Here is a 12901-nt window from a genome sequence, read left to right as displayed (position 1 = left end):
ACGGGTCTCTACTGTAGCCTTCTTTCTGGAATGTGTCCAGATCTCAATGACTTTGAAAGACATGCTTCTAACTTCAGCCATCTCATTTGCCGCACAGCTTTTGGCTGTCCCCCCAACAGCCATTACGAGCCCTGCGCGGACCCCTGTCAGCAGACGTGTTCGGGCAGACCCCCCTCCTGCAGCGGCCCGTGCACCGAGTCCTGTGTGTGTGATCCCGGCTACATCCTGAGTGCCGGGAAATGTGTCACCAACACTTCATGTGGCTGCCAACACACCAATGGCCAGTATTATCAGGTACCGTGAGATGGACAAGCAACTGTACACGTGCACCGTGATAGACACCCAAAAACCTAACTGATATATGCACTTTGTGTTTCTCTCAGCCTGGAGAGGAGTTCTATGTTGAGAACTGTGATCTGAAGTGTAGCTGTGACGCACCCTTTGTGACCTGTAAGGCATCTCAATGCCCCCCAATGCACGAGTGTCAAGTCCAAGGGGGAGAGCTGGGCTGCTATCCCACAGGTAAGCTCACAGTCTTTCACTCGTTCTCTTTCATTTAGCCGAAGGACACAACCAATCTTTGTCGCACTCTCACGTAAAATGAATGTCTGTGATATCTAAGGAATGACGACACCCAGACCAACAACTCCAAGACCGACGACACCAAAACCAAGTATGGTATTTTCTTAAATAGCTTAAGACAGTAACTACTTACTAGCTACTAAACCTTTCCTGTTCTTTTCCCCGTGCAGTTCAGTGCCCTCCAAATGCAGACTACATCGAATGTGGCCCAGCTTGCATCCCCACCTGCATGGAACCCTCCACCAACTGTAGCGGCTCCTGTATCACCGGCTGCTTTTGCAAACCGGGGTTTGTCTTCAAGGGGAAACACTGTGTGCCACTGGAGAAGTGCGGTTGCCTGGATCACAATCATAACTATTACGAGGTCCGAATACTACACCATACCCATACTTGTGTTCAGAAGAAAGGCAGTATCTCCTAACCAAGTTCTTCACTCCTGTTTTAGCCTGGAGAGATCGTATTTGGAGACGGCTGCTCAAAGCTGTGTCGCTGCGCGGGGAACTACACTTTGGAATGTGTGGATAACACCTGTGATCCCACTGAGGAGTGTCGTGAGGTTAACGGTGTCCCAGGATGCTACCCGAAAGGTAACACGTCAAGGAATCTTCTTGAACGCTTCATTCTGATCAGTCGTCATCCAAACGATCATCTGTAACTGAAGTGTCACAAAAGGAACTTGTTGTTTTCCATGAAGGTACATCCTCGTGCATCGCATCCGGAGATCCACATTACACGACTTTCGACAAGCGCAAGTACAACTTCATGGGCAACTGCAGTTACACGATGACTGGAGTCTGCAATGTATCGGCTTTACCAAACTTTGTGGTCTACGCTGACAACGAAAATCGCTATAACAGACCCACCATCTCCTATGTGAAGGCGGTTCGTGTGTATATAGCATCCGGTGGTGTCTCCATCTTCAAAGGTGGCGCTGTGCATGTAAGAAGGAATTAGGCAAACCTTGTCCGTACTGTGATCAAATTGGATAATTCCCTTCCTTGCCTGGTCACTTATCAGTCTCACCTGCTTTCCGCATCCAGGTGAATGGAATCAAAGTCAACCTTCCAGTCAGTCCATTCCCAGGTGTCTCTGTGTTCAAATCCGGAAAGCACTACACCGTGTCCTTGGATTTTGGTGTGACTGTGCGCTATGACGGAAACCACTTTATGGACATCAAAGTGATTAAAGAGTGAGTGTAACCTGAGCACATGTTGTCAATGAAGACTGAAAAGTACAGGTCGCTCGAGAAGTTCATGAATGAAGGATCTTGTAATGTCTCGCCCGCAGTTTTAAGAACATACTGTGTGGACTGTGTGGAGATTACAATGGAGATCCCAAAGACGACTTCCGCAAGCCAGATGGCTCATTGACCCGCAATCCCAATGACTTTGGAAACAGTTGGAACACTGATCCAGAGTGAGTGTTAGTCTTCATTTCAGATTCTGAACACTGCTTTGTGCTTAGTTTGTGTCTAATATTTCCTTTTGCAAAAGGTGTAACAATAAACCCAACACCACTAATCCCGGATGTGAGGCAGAGGAGCAGAAGCTCTATGAGAGCTCTGGATATTGTGGCATCCTGCTGGACAAAAATAGTCCTTTTGCTGCGTGTCACGCCAAGGTCAACCCCAACGTAAGTCACAAGTACTTGGACCAACCTCGCACCCCTAAAGTGGAATTTTGAGTTTTCATTTGTGAAGATGGAATGTCGATGCTGGTTGTGCCTTCAGGATTACTTCAAGGACTGTGTCTTTGACCTTTGCGAGCTTGATGGCGCTCATTCCATTCTGTGTGAAGCCATCGAAGCCTACGTCAATGAGTGCCAGGACCGTGGGGTCAACATCGGACCCTGGAGGAACGAAACCTTCTGTCGTGAGTATCAAGTACAGATGGTTGACACGGGTCTCTACTGTAGCCTTCTTTCTGGAATGTGTCCAGATCTCAATGACTTTGAAAGACATGCTTCTAACTTCAGCCATCTCATTTGCCGCACAGCTTTTGGCTGTCCCCCCAACAGCCATTACGAGCCCTGCGCGGACCCCTGTCAGCAGACGTGTTCGGGCAGACCCCCCTCCTGCAGCGGCCCGTGCACCGAGTCCTGTGTGTGTGATCCCGGCTACATCCTGAGTGCCGGGAAATGTGTCACCAACACTTCATGTGGCTGCCAACACACCAATGGCCAGTATTATCAGGTACCGTGAGATGGACAAGCAACTGTACACGTGCACCGTGATAGACACCCAAAAACCTAACTGATATATGCACTTTGTGTTTCTCTCAGCCTGGAGAGGAGTTCTATGTTGAGAACTGTGATCTGAAGTGTAGCTGTGACGCACCCTTTGTGACCTGTAAGGCATCTCAATGCCCCCCAATGCACGAGTGTCAAGTCCAAGGGGGAGAGCTGGGCTGCTATCCCACAGGTAAGCTCACAGTCTTTCACTCGTTCTCTTTCATTTAGCCGAAGGACACAACCAATCTTTGTCGCACTCTCACGTAAAATGAATGTCTGTGATATCTAAGGAATGACGACACCCAGACCAACAACTCCAAGACCGACGACACCAAAACCAAGTATGGTATTTTCTTAAATAGCTTAAGACAGTAACTACTTACTAGCTACTAAACCTTTCCTGTTCTTTTCCCCGTGCAGTTCAGTGCCCTCCAAATGCAGACTACATCGAATGTGGCCCAGCTTGCATCCCCACCTGCATGGAACCCTCCACCAACTGTAGCGGCTCCTGTATCACCGGCTGCTTTTGCAAACCGGGGTTTGTCTTCAAGGGGAAACACTGTGTGCCACTGGAGAAGTGCGGTTGCCTGGATCACAATCATAACTATTACGAGGTCCGAATACTACACCATACCCATACTTGTGTTCAGAAGAAAGGCAGTATCTCCTAACCAAGTTCTTCACTCCTGTTTTAGCCTGGAGAGATCGTATTTGGAGACGGCTGCTCAAAGCTGTGTCGCTGCGCGGGGAACTACACTTTGGAATGTGTGGATAACACCTGTGATCCCACTGAGGAGTGTCGTGAGGTTAACGGTGTCCCAGGATGCTACCCGAAAGGTAACACGTCAAGGAATCTTCTTGAACGCTTCATTCTGATCAGTCGTCATCCAAACGATCATCTGTAACTGAAGTGTCACAAAAGGAACTTGTTGTTTTCCATGAAGGTACATCCTCGTGCATCGCATCCGGAGATCCACATTACACGACTTTCGACAAGCGCAAGTACAACTTCATGGGCAACTGCAGTTACACGATGACTGGAGTCTGCAATGTATCGGCTTTACCAAACTTTGTGGTCTACGCTGACAACGAAAATCGCTATAACAGACCCACCATCTCCTATGTGAAGGCGGTTCGTGTGTATATAGCATCCGGTGGTGTCTCCATCTTCAAAGGTGGCGCTGTGCATGTAAGAAGGAATTAGGCAAACCTTGTCCGTACTGTGATCAAATTGGATAATTCCCTTCCTTGCCTGGTCACTTATCAGTCTCACCTGCTTTCCGCATCCAGGTGAATGGAATCAAAGTCAACCTTCCAGTCAGTCCATTCCCAGGTGTCTCTGTGTTCAAATCCGGAAAGCACTACACCGTGTCCTTGGATTTTGGTGTGACTGTGCGCTATGACGGAAACCACTTTATGGACATCAAAGTGATTAAAGAGTGAGTGTAACCTGAGCACATGTTGTCAATGAAGACTGAAAAGTACAGGTCGCTCGAGAAGTTCATGAATGAAGGATCTTGTAATGTCTCGCCCGCAGTTTTAAGAACATACTGTGTGGACTGTGTGGAGATTACAATGGAGATCCCAAAGACGACTTCCGCAAGCCAGATGGCTCATTGACCCGCAATCCCAATGACTTTGGAAACAGTTGGAACACTGATCCAGAGTGAGTGTTAGTCTTCATTTCAGATTCTGAACACTGCTTTGTGCTTAGTTTGTGTCTAATATTTCCTTTTGCAAAAGGTGTAACAATAAACCCAACACCACTAATCCCGGATGTGAGGCAGAGGAGCAGAAGCTCTATGAGAGCTCTGGATATTGTGGCATCCTGCTGGACAAAAATAGTCCTTTTGCTGCGTGTCACGCCAAGGTCAACCCCAACGTAAGTCACAAGTACTTGGACCAACCTCGCACCCCTAAAGTGGAATTTTGAGTTTTCATTTGTGAAGATGGAATGTCGATGCTGGTTGTGCCTTCAGGATTACTTCAAGGACTGTGTCTTTGACCTTTGCGAGCTTGATGGCGCTCATTCCATTCTGTGTGAAGCCATCGAAGCCTACGTCAATGAGTGCCAGGACCGTGGGGTCAACATCGGACCCTGGAGGAACGAAACCTTCTGTCGTGAGTATCAAGTACAGATGGTTGACACGGGTCTCTACTGTAGCCTTCTTTCTGGAATGTGTCCAGATCTCAATGACTTTGAAAGACATGCTTCTAACTTCAGCCATCTCATTTGCCGCACAGCTTTTGGCTGTCCCCCCAACAGCCATTACGAGCCCTGCGCGGACCCCTGTCAGCAGACGTGTTCGGGCAGACCCCCCTCCTGCAGCGGCCCGTGCACCGAGTCCTGTGTGTGTGATCCCGGCTACATCCTGAGTGCCGGGAAATGTGTCACCAACACTTCATGTGGCTGCCAACACACCAATGGCCAGTATTATCAGGTACCGTGAGATGGACAAGCAACTGTACACGTGCACCGTGATAGACACCCAAAAACCTAACTGATATATGCACTTTGTGTTTCTCTCAGCCTGGAGAGGAGTTCTATGTTGAGAACTGTGATCTGAAGTGTAGCTGTGACGCACCCTTTGTGACCTGTAAGGCATCTCAATGCCCCCCAATGCACGAGTGTCAAGTCCAAGGGGGAGAGCTGGGCTGCTATCCCACAGGTAAGCTCACAGTCTTTCACTCGTTCTCTTTCATTTAGCCGAAGGACACAACCAATCTTTGTCGCACTCTCACGTAAAATGAATGTCTGTGATATCTAAGGAATGACGACACCCAGACCAACAACTCCAAGACCGACGACACCAAAACCAAGTATGGTATTTTCTTAAATAGCTTAAGACAGTAACTACTTACTAGCTACTAAACCTTTCCTGTTCTTTTCCCCGTGCAGTTCAGTGCCCTCCAAATGCAGACTACATCGAATGTGGCCCAGCTTGCATCCCCACCTGCATGGAACCCTCCACCAACTGTAGCGGCTCCTGTATCACCGGCTGCTTTTGCAAACCGGGGTTTGTCTTCAAGGGGAAACACTGTGTGCCACTGGAGAAGTGCGGTTGCCTGGATCACAATCATAACTATTACGAGGTCCGAATACTACACCATACCCATACTTGTGTTCAGAAGAAAGGCAGTATCTCCTAACCAAGTTCTTCACTCCTGTTTTAGCCTGGAGAGATCGTATTTGGAGACGGCTGCTCAAAGCTGTGTCGCTGCGCGGGGAACTACACTTTGGAATGTGTGGATAACACCTGTGATCCCACTGAGGAGTGTCGTGAGGTTAACGGTGTCCCAGGATGCTACCCGAAAGGTAACACGTCAAGGAATCTTCTTGAACGCTTCATTCTGATCAGTCGTCATCCAAACGATCATCTGTAACTGAAGTGTCACAAAAGGAACTTGTTGTTTTCCATGAAGGTACATCCTCGTGCATCGCATCCGGAGATCCACATTACACGACTTTCGACAAGCGCAAGTACAACTTCATGGGCAACTGCAGTTACACGATGACTGGAGTCTGCAATGTATCGGCTTTACCAAACTTTGTGGTCTACGCTGACAACGAAAATCGCTATAACAGACCCACCATCTCCTATGTGAAGGCGGTTCGTGTGTATATAGCATCCGGTGGTGTCTCCATCTTCAAAGGTGGCGCTGTGCATGTAAGAAGGAATTAGGCAAACCTTGTCCGTACTGTGATCAAATTGGATAATTCCCTTCCTTGCCTGGTCACTTATCAGTCTCACCTGCTTTCCGCATCCAGGTGAATGGAATCAAAGTCAACCTTCCAGTCAGTCCATTCCCAGGTGTCTCTGTGTTCAAATCCGGAAAGCACTACACCGTGTCCTTGGATTTTGGTGTGACTGTGCGCTATGACGGAAACCACTTTATGGACATCAAAGTGATTAAAGAGTGAGTGTAACCTGAGCACATGTTGTCAATGAAGACTGAAAAGTACAGGTCGCTCGAGAAGTTCATGACTGAAGGATCTTGTAATGTCTCGCCCGCAGTTTTAAGAACATACTGTGTGGACTGTGTGGAGATTACAATGGAGATCCCAAAGACGACTTCCGCAAGCCAGATGGCTCATTGACCCGCAATCCCAATGACTTTGGAAACAGTTGGAACACTGATCCAGAGTGAGTGTTAGTCTTCATTTCAGATTCTGAACACTGCTTTGTGCTTAGTTTGTGTCTAATATTTCCTTTTGCAAAAGGTGTAACAATAAACCCAACACCACTAATCCCGGATGTGAGGCAGAGGAGCAGAAGCTCTATGAGAGCTCTGGATATTGTGGCATCCTGCTGGACAAAAATAGTCCTTTTGCTGCGTGTCACGCCAAGGTCAACCCCAACGTAAGTCACAAGTACTTGGACCAACCTCGCACCCCTAAAGTGGAATTTTGAGTTTTCATTTGTGAAGATGGAATGTCGATGCTGGTTGTGCCTTCAGGATTACTTCAAGGACTGTGTCTTTGACCTTTGCGAGCTTGATGGCGCTCATTCCATTCTGTGTGAAGCCATCGAAGCCTACGTCAATGAGTGCCAGGACCGTGGGGTCAACATCGGACCCTGGAGGAACGAAACCTTCTGTCGTGAGTATCAAGTACAGATGGTTGACACGGGTCTCTACTGTAGCCTTCTTTCTGGAATGTGTCCAGATCTCAATGACTTTGAAAGACATGCTTCTAACTTCAGCCATCTCATTTGCCGCACAGCTTTTGGCTGTCCCCCCAACAGCCATTACGAGCCCTGCGCGGACCCCTGTCAGCAGACGTGTTCGGGCAGACCCCCCTCCTGCAGCGGCCCGTGCACCGAGTCCTGTGTGTGTGATCCCGGCTACATCCTGAGTGCCGGGAAATGTGTCACCAACACTTCATGTGGCTGCCAACACACCAATGGCCAGTATTATCAGGTACCGTGAGATGGACAAGCAACTGTACACGTGCACCGTGATAGACACCCAAAAACCTAACTGATATATGCACTTTGTGTTTCTCTCAGCCTGGAGAGGAGTTCTATGTTGAGAACTGTGATCTGAAGTGTAGCTGTGACGCACCCTTTGTGACCTGTAAGGCATCTCAATGCCCCCCAATGCACGAGTGTCAAGTCCAAGGGGGAGAGCTGGGCTGCTATCCCACAGGTATAGGTTCTCTTTCATTTAGCCGAAGGACACAACCAATCTTTGTCGCACTCTCACGTAAAATGAATGTCTGTGATATCTAAGGAATGACGACACCCAGACCAACAACTCCAAGACCGACGACACCAAAACCAAGTATGGTATTTTCTTAAATAGCTTAAGACAGTAACTACTTACTAGCTACTAAACCTTTCCTGTTCTTTTCCCCGTGCAGTTCAGTGCCCTCCAAATGCAGACTACATCGAATGTGGCCCAGCTTGCATCCCCACCTGCATGGAACCCTCCACCAACTGTAGCGGCTCCTGTATCACCGGCTGCTTTTGCAAACCGGGGTTTGTCTTCAAGGGGAAACACTGTGTGCCACTGGAGAAGTGCGGTTGCCTGGATCACAATCATAACTATTACGAGGTCCGAATACTACACCATACCCATACTTGTGTTCAGAAGAAAGGCAGTATCTCCTAACCAAGTTCTTCACTCCTGTTTTAGCCTGGAGAGATCGTATTTGGAGACGGCTGCTCAAAGCTGTGTCGCTGCGCGGGGAACTACACTTTGGAATGTGTGGATAACACCTGTGATCCCACTGAGGAGTGTCGTGAGGTTAACGGTGTCCCAGGATGCTACCCGAAAGGTAACACGTCAAGGAATCTTCTTGAACGCTTCATTCTGATCAGTCGTCATCCAAACGATCATCTGTAACTGAAGTGTCACAAAAGGAACTTGTTGTTTTCCATGAAGGTACATCCTCGTGCATCGCATCCGGAGATCCACATTACACGACTTTCGACAAGCGCAAGTACAACTTCATGGGCAACTGCAGTTACACGATGACTGGAGTCTGCAATGTATCGGCTTTACCAAACTTTGTGGTCTACGCTGACAACGAAAATCGCTATAACAGACCCACCATCTCCTATGTGAAGGCGGTTCGTGTGTATATAGCATCCGGTCGGTGTCTCCATCTTCAAAGGTGGCGCTGTGCATGTAAGAAGGAATTAGGCAAACCTTGTCCGTACTGTGATCAAATTGGATAATTCCCTTCCTTGCCTGGTCACTTATCAGTCTCACCTGCTTTCCGCATCCAGGTGAATGGAATCAAAGTCAACCTTCCAGTCAGTCCATTCCCAGGTGTCTCTGTGTTCAAATCCGGAAAGCACTACACCGTGTCCTTGGATTTTGGTGTGACTGTGCGCTATGACGGAAACCACTTTATGGACATCAAAGTGATTAAAGAGTGAGTGTAACCTGAGCACATGTTGTCAATGAAGACTGAAAAGTACAGGTAGCTCGAGAAGTTCATGAATGAAGGATCTTGTAATGTCTCGCCCGCAGTTTTAAGAACATACTGTGTGGACTGTGTGGAGATTACAATGGAGATCCCAAAGACGACTTCCGCAAGCCAGATGGCTCATTGACCCGCAATCCCAATGACTTTGGAAACAGTTGGAACACTGATCCAGAGTGAGTGTTAGTCTTCATTTCAGATTCTGAACACTGCTTTGTGCTTAGTTTGTGTCTAATATTTCCTTTTGCAAAAGGTGTAACAATAAACCCAACACCACTAATCCCGGATGTGAGGCAGAGGAGCAGAAGCTCTATGAGAGCTCTGGATATTGTGGCATCCTGCTGGACAAAAATAGTCCTTTTGCTGCGTGTCACGCCAAGGTCAACCCCAACGTAAGTCACAAGTACTTGGACCAACCTCGCACCCCTAAAGTGGAATTTTGAGTTTTCATTTGTGAAGATGGAATGTCGATGCTGGTTGTGCCTTCAGGATTACTTCAAGGACTGTGTCTTTGACCTTTGCGAGCTTGATGGCGCTCATTCCATTCTGTGTGAAGCCATCGAAGCCTACGTCAATGAGTGCCAGGACCGTGGGGTCAACATCGGACCCTGGAGGAACGAAACCTTCTGTCGTGAGTATCAAGTACAGATGGTTGACACGGGTCTCTACTGTAGCCTTCTTTCTGGAATGTGTCCAGATCTCAATGACTTTGAAAGACATGCTTCTAACTTCAGCCATCTCATTTGCCGCACAGCTTTTGGCTGTCCCCCCAACAGCCATTACGAGCCCTGCGCGGACCCCTGTCAGCAGACGTGTTCGGGCAGACCCCCCTCCTGCAGCGGCCCGTGCACCGAGTCCTGTGTGTGTGATCCCGGCTACATCCTGAGTGCCGGGAAATGTGTCACCAACACTTCATGTGGCTGCCAACACACCAATGGCCAGTATTATCAGGTACCGTGAGATGGACAAGCAACTGTACACGTGGACCGTGATAGACACCCAAAAACCTAACTGATATATGCACTTTGTGTTTCTCTCAGCCTGGAGAGGAGTTCTATGTTGAGAACTGTGATCTGAAGTGTAGCTGTGACGCACCCTTTGTGACCTGTAAGGCATCTCAATGCCCCCCAATGCACGAGTGTCAAGTCCAAGGGGGAGAGCTGGGCTGCTATCCCACAGGTATAGGTTCTCTTTCATTTAGCCGAAGGACACAACCAATCTTTGTCGCACTCTCACGTAAAATGAATGTCTGTGATATCTAAGGAATGACGACACCCAGACCAACAACTCCAAGACCGACGACACCAAAACCAAGTATGGTATTTTCTTAAATAGCTTAAGACAGTAACTACTTACTAGCTACTAAACCTTTCCTGTTCTTTTCCCCGTGCAGTTCAGTGCCCTCCAAATGCAGACTACATCGAATGTGGCCCAGCTTGCATCCCCACCTGCATGGAACCCTCCACCAACTGTAGCGGCTCCTGTATCACCGGCTGCTTTTGCAAACCGGGGTTTGTCTTCAAGGGGAAACACTGTGTGCCACTGGAGAAGTGCGGTTGCCTGGATCACAATCATAACTATTACGAGGTCCGAATACTACACCATACCCATACTTGTGTTCAGAAGAAAGGCAGTATCTCCTAACCAAGTTCTTCACTCCTGTTTTAGCCTGGAGAGATCGTATTTGGAGACGGCTGCTCAAAGCTGTGTCGCTGCGCGGGGAACTACACTTTGGAATGTGTGGATAACACCTGTGATCCCACTGAGGAGTGTCGTGAGGTTAACGGTGTCCCAGGATGCTACCCGAAAGGTAACACGTCAAGGAATCTTCTTGAACGCTTCATTCTGATCAGTCGTCATCCAAACGATCATCTGTAACTGAAGTGTCACAAAAGGAACTTGTTGTTTTCCATGAAGGTACATCCTCGTGCATCGCATCCGGAGATCCACATTACACGACTTTCGACAAGCGCAAGTACAACTTCATGGGCAACTGCAGTTACACGATGACTGGAGTCTGCAATGTATCGGCTTTACCAAACTTTGTGGTCTACGCTGACAACGAAAATCGCTATAACAGACCCACCATCTCCTATGTGAAGGCGGTTCGTGTGTATATAGCATCCGGTGGTGTCTCCATCTTCAAAGGTGGCGCTGTGCATGTAAGAAGGAATTAGGCAAACCTTGTCCGTACTGTGATCAAATTGGATAATTCCCTTCCTTGCCTGGTCACTTATCAGTCTCACCTGCTTTCCGCATCCAGGTGAATGGAATCAAAGTCAACCTTCCAGTCAGTCCATTCCCAGGTGTCTCTGTGTTCAAATCCGGAAAGCACTACACCGTGTCCTTGGATTTTGGTGTGACTGTGCGCTATGACGGAAACCACTTTATGGACATCAAAGTGATTAAAGAGTGAGTGTAACCTGAGCACATGTTGTCAATGAAGACTGAAAAGTACAGGTAGCTCGAGAAGTTCATGAATGAAGGATCTTGTAATGTCTCGCCCGCAGTTTTAAGAACATACTGTGTGGACTGTGTGGAGATTACAATGGAGATCCCAAAGACGACTTCCGCAAGCCAGATGGCTCATTGACCCGCAATCCCAATGACTTTGGAAACAGTTGGAACACTGATCCAGAGTGAGTGTTAGTCTTCATTTCAGATTCTGAACACTGCTTTGTGCTTAGTTTGTGTCTAATATTTCCTTTTGCAAAAGGTGTAACAATAAACCCAACACCACTAATCCCGGATGTGAGGCAGAGGAGCAGAAGCTCTATGAGAGCTCTGGATATTGTGGCATCCTGCTGGACAAAAATAGTCCTTTTGCTGCGTGTCACGCCAAGGTCAACCCCAACGTAAGTCACAAGTACTTGGACCAACCTCGCACCCCTAAAGTGGAATTTTGAGTTTTCATTTGTGAAGATGGAATGTCGATGCTGGTTGTGCCTTCAGGATTACTTCAAGGACTGTGTCTTTGACCTTTGCGAGCTTGATGGCGCTCATTCCATTCTGTGTGAAGCCATCGAAGCCTACGTCAATGAGTGCCAGGACCGTGGGGTCAACATCGGACCCTGGAGGAACGAAACCTTCTGTCGTGAGTATCAAGTACAGATGGTTGACACGGGTCTCTACTGTAGCCTTCTTTCTGGAATGTGTCCAGATCTCAATGACTTTGAAAGACATGCTTCTAACTTCAGCCATCTCATTTGCCGCACAGCTTTTGGCTGTCCCCCCAACAGCCATTACGAGCCCTGCGCGGACCCCTGTCAGCAGACGTGTTCGGGCAGACCCCCCTCCTGCAGCGGCCCGTGCACCGAGTCCTGTGTGTGTGATCCCGGCTACATCCTGAGTGCCGGGAAATGTGTCACCAACACTTCATGTGGCTGCCAACACACCAATGGCCAGTATTATCAGGTACCGTGTGATGGACAAGCAACTGTACACGTGCACCGTGATAGACACCCAAAAACCTAACTGATATATGCACTTTGTGTTTCTCTCAGCCTGGAGAGGAGTTCTATGTTGAGAACTGTGATCTGAAGTGTAGCTGTGACGCACCCTTTGTGACCTGTAAGGCATCTCAATGCCCCCCAATGCACGAGTGTCAAGTCCAAGGGGGAGAGCTGGGCTGCTATCCCACAGGTATAGGTTCTCTTT

General features: G+C 48.3%; 1 protein-coding gene across 1 annotated transcript in view; it reads left to right on the top strand.

Annotated features, from left to right (window-relative positions):
• zanl (zonadhesin, like) overlaps positions 1–12901 on the top strand; it is a 41104-nt gene that overhangs the window by 9604 nt on the left and 18599 nt on the right. The window contains 53 exon segments of the mRNA XM_061763148.1: positions 98–294; positions 384–522; positions 623–673; positions 753–946; positions 1028–1169; positions 1277–1521; positions 1623–1771; positions 1870–1998; positions 2076–2214; positions 2312–2453; positions 2577–2773; positions 2863–3001; positions 3102–3152; positions 3232–3425; positions 3507–3648; positions 3756–4000; positions 4102–4250; positions 4349–4477; positions 4555–4693; positions 4791–4932; positions 5056–5252; positions 5342–5480; positions 5581–5631; positions 5711–5904; positions 5986–6127; positions 6235–6479; positions 6581–6729; positions 6828–6956; positions 7034–7172; positions 7270–7411; positions 7535–7731; positions 7821–7959; positions 8044–8094; positions 8174–8367; positions 8449–8590; positions 8698–8909; positions 8911–8943; positions 9045–9193; positions 9292–9420; positions 9498–9636; positions 9734–9875; positions 9999–10195; positions 10285–10423; positions 10508–10558; positions 10638–10831; positions 10913–11054; positions 11162–11406; positions 11508–11656; positions 11755–11883; positions 11961–12099; positions 12197–12338; positions 12462–12658; positions 12748–12886. Coding sequence (XP_061619132.1) covers positions 98–294; positions 384–522; positions 623–673; positions 753–946; positions 1028–1169; positions 1277–1521; positions 1623–1771; positions 1870–1998; positions 2076–2214; positions 2312–2453; positions 2577–2773; positions 2863–3001; positions 3102–3152; positions 3232–3425; positions 3507–3648; positions 3756–4000; positions 4102–4250; positions 4349–4477; positions 4555–4693; positions 4791–4932; positions 5056–5252; positions 5342–5480; positions 5581–5631; positions 5711–5904; positions 5986–6127; positions 6235–6479; positions 6581–6729; positions 6828–6956; positions 7034–7172; positions 7270–7411; positions 7535–7731; positions 7821–7959; positions 8044–8094; positions 8174–8367; positions 8449–8590; positions 8698–8909; positions 8911–8943; positions 9045–9193; positions 9292–9420; positions 9498–9636; positions 9734–9875; positions 9999–10195; positions 10285–10423; positions 10508–10558; positions 10638–10831; positions 10913–11054; positions 11162–11406; positions 11508–11656; positions 11755–11883; positions 11961–12099; positions 12197–12338; positions 12462–12658; positions 12748–12886 — 7971 coding nt within the window.

Source organism: Phyllopteryx taeniolatus, chromosome 23 (assembly GCF_024500385.1).
Source record: "Phyllopteryx taeniolatus isolate TA_2022b chromosome 23, UOR_Ptae_1.2, whole genome shotgun sequence".
NCBI lineage: Eukaryota > Metazoa > Chordata > Actinopteri > Syngnathiformes > Syngnathidae > Phyllopteryx > Phyllopteryx taeniolatus.
This window is presented reverse-complemented; position numbering and strand designations above follow the sequence as displayed.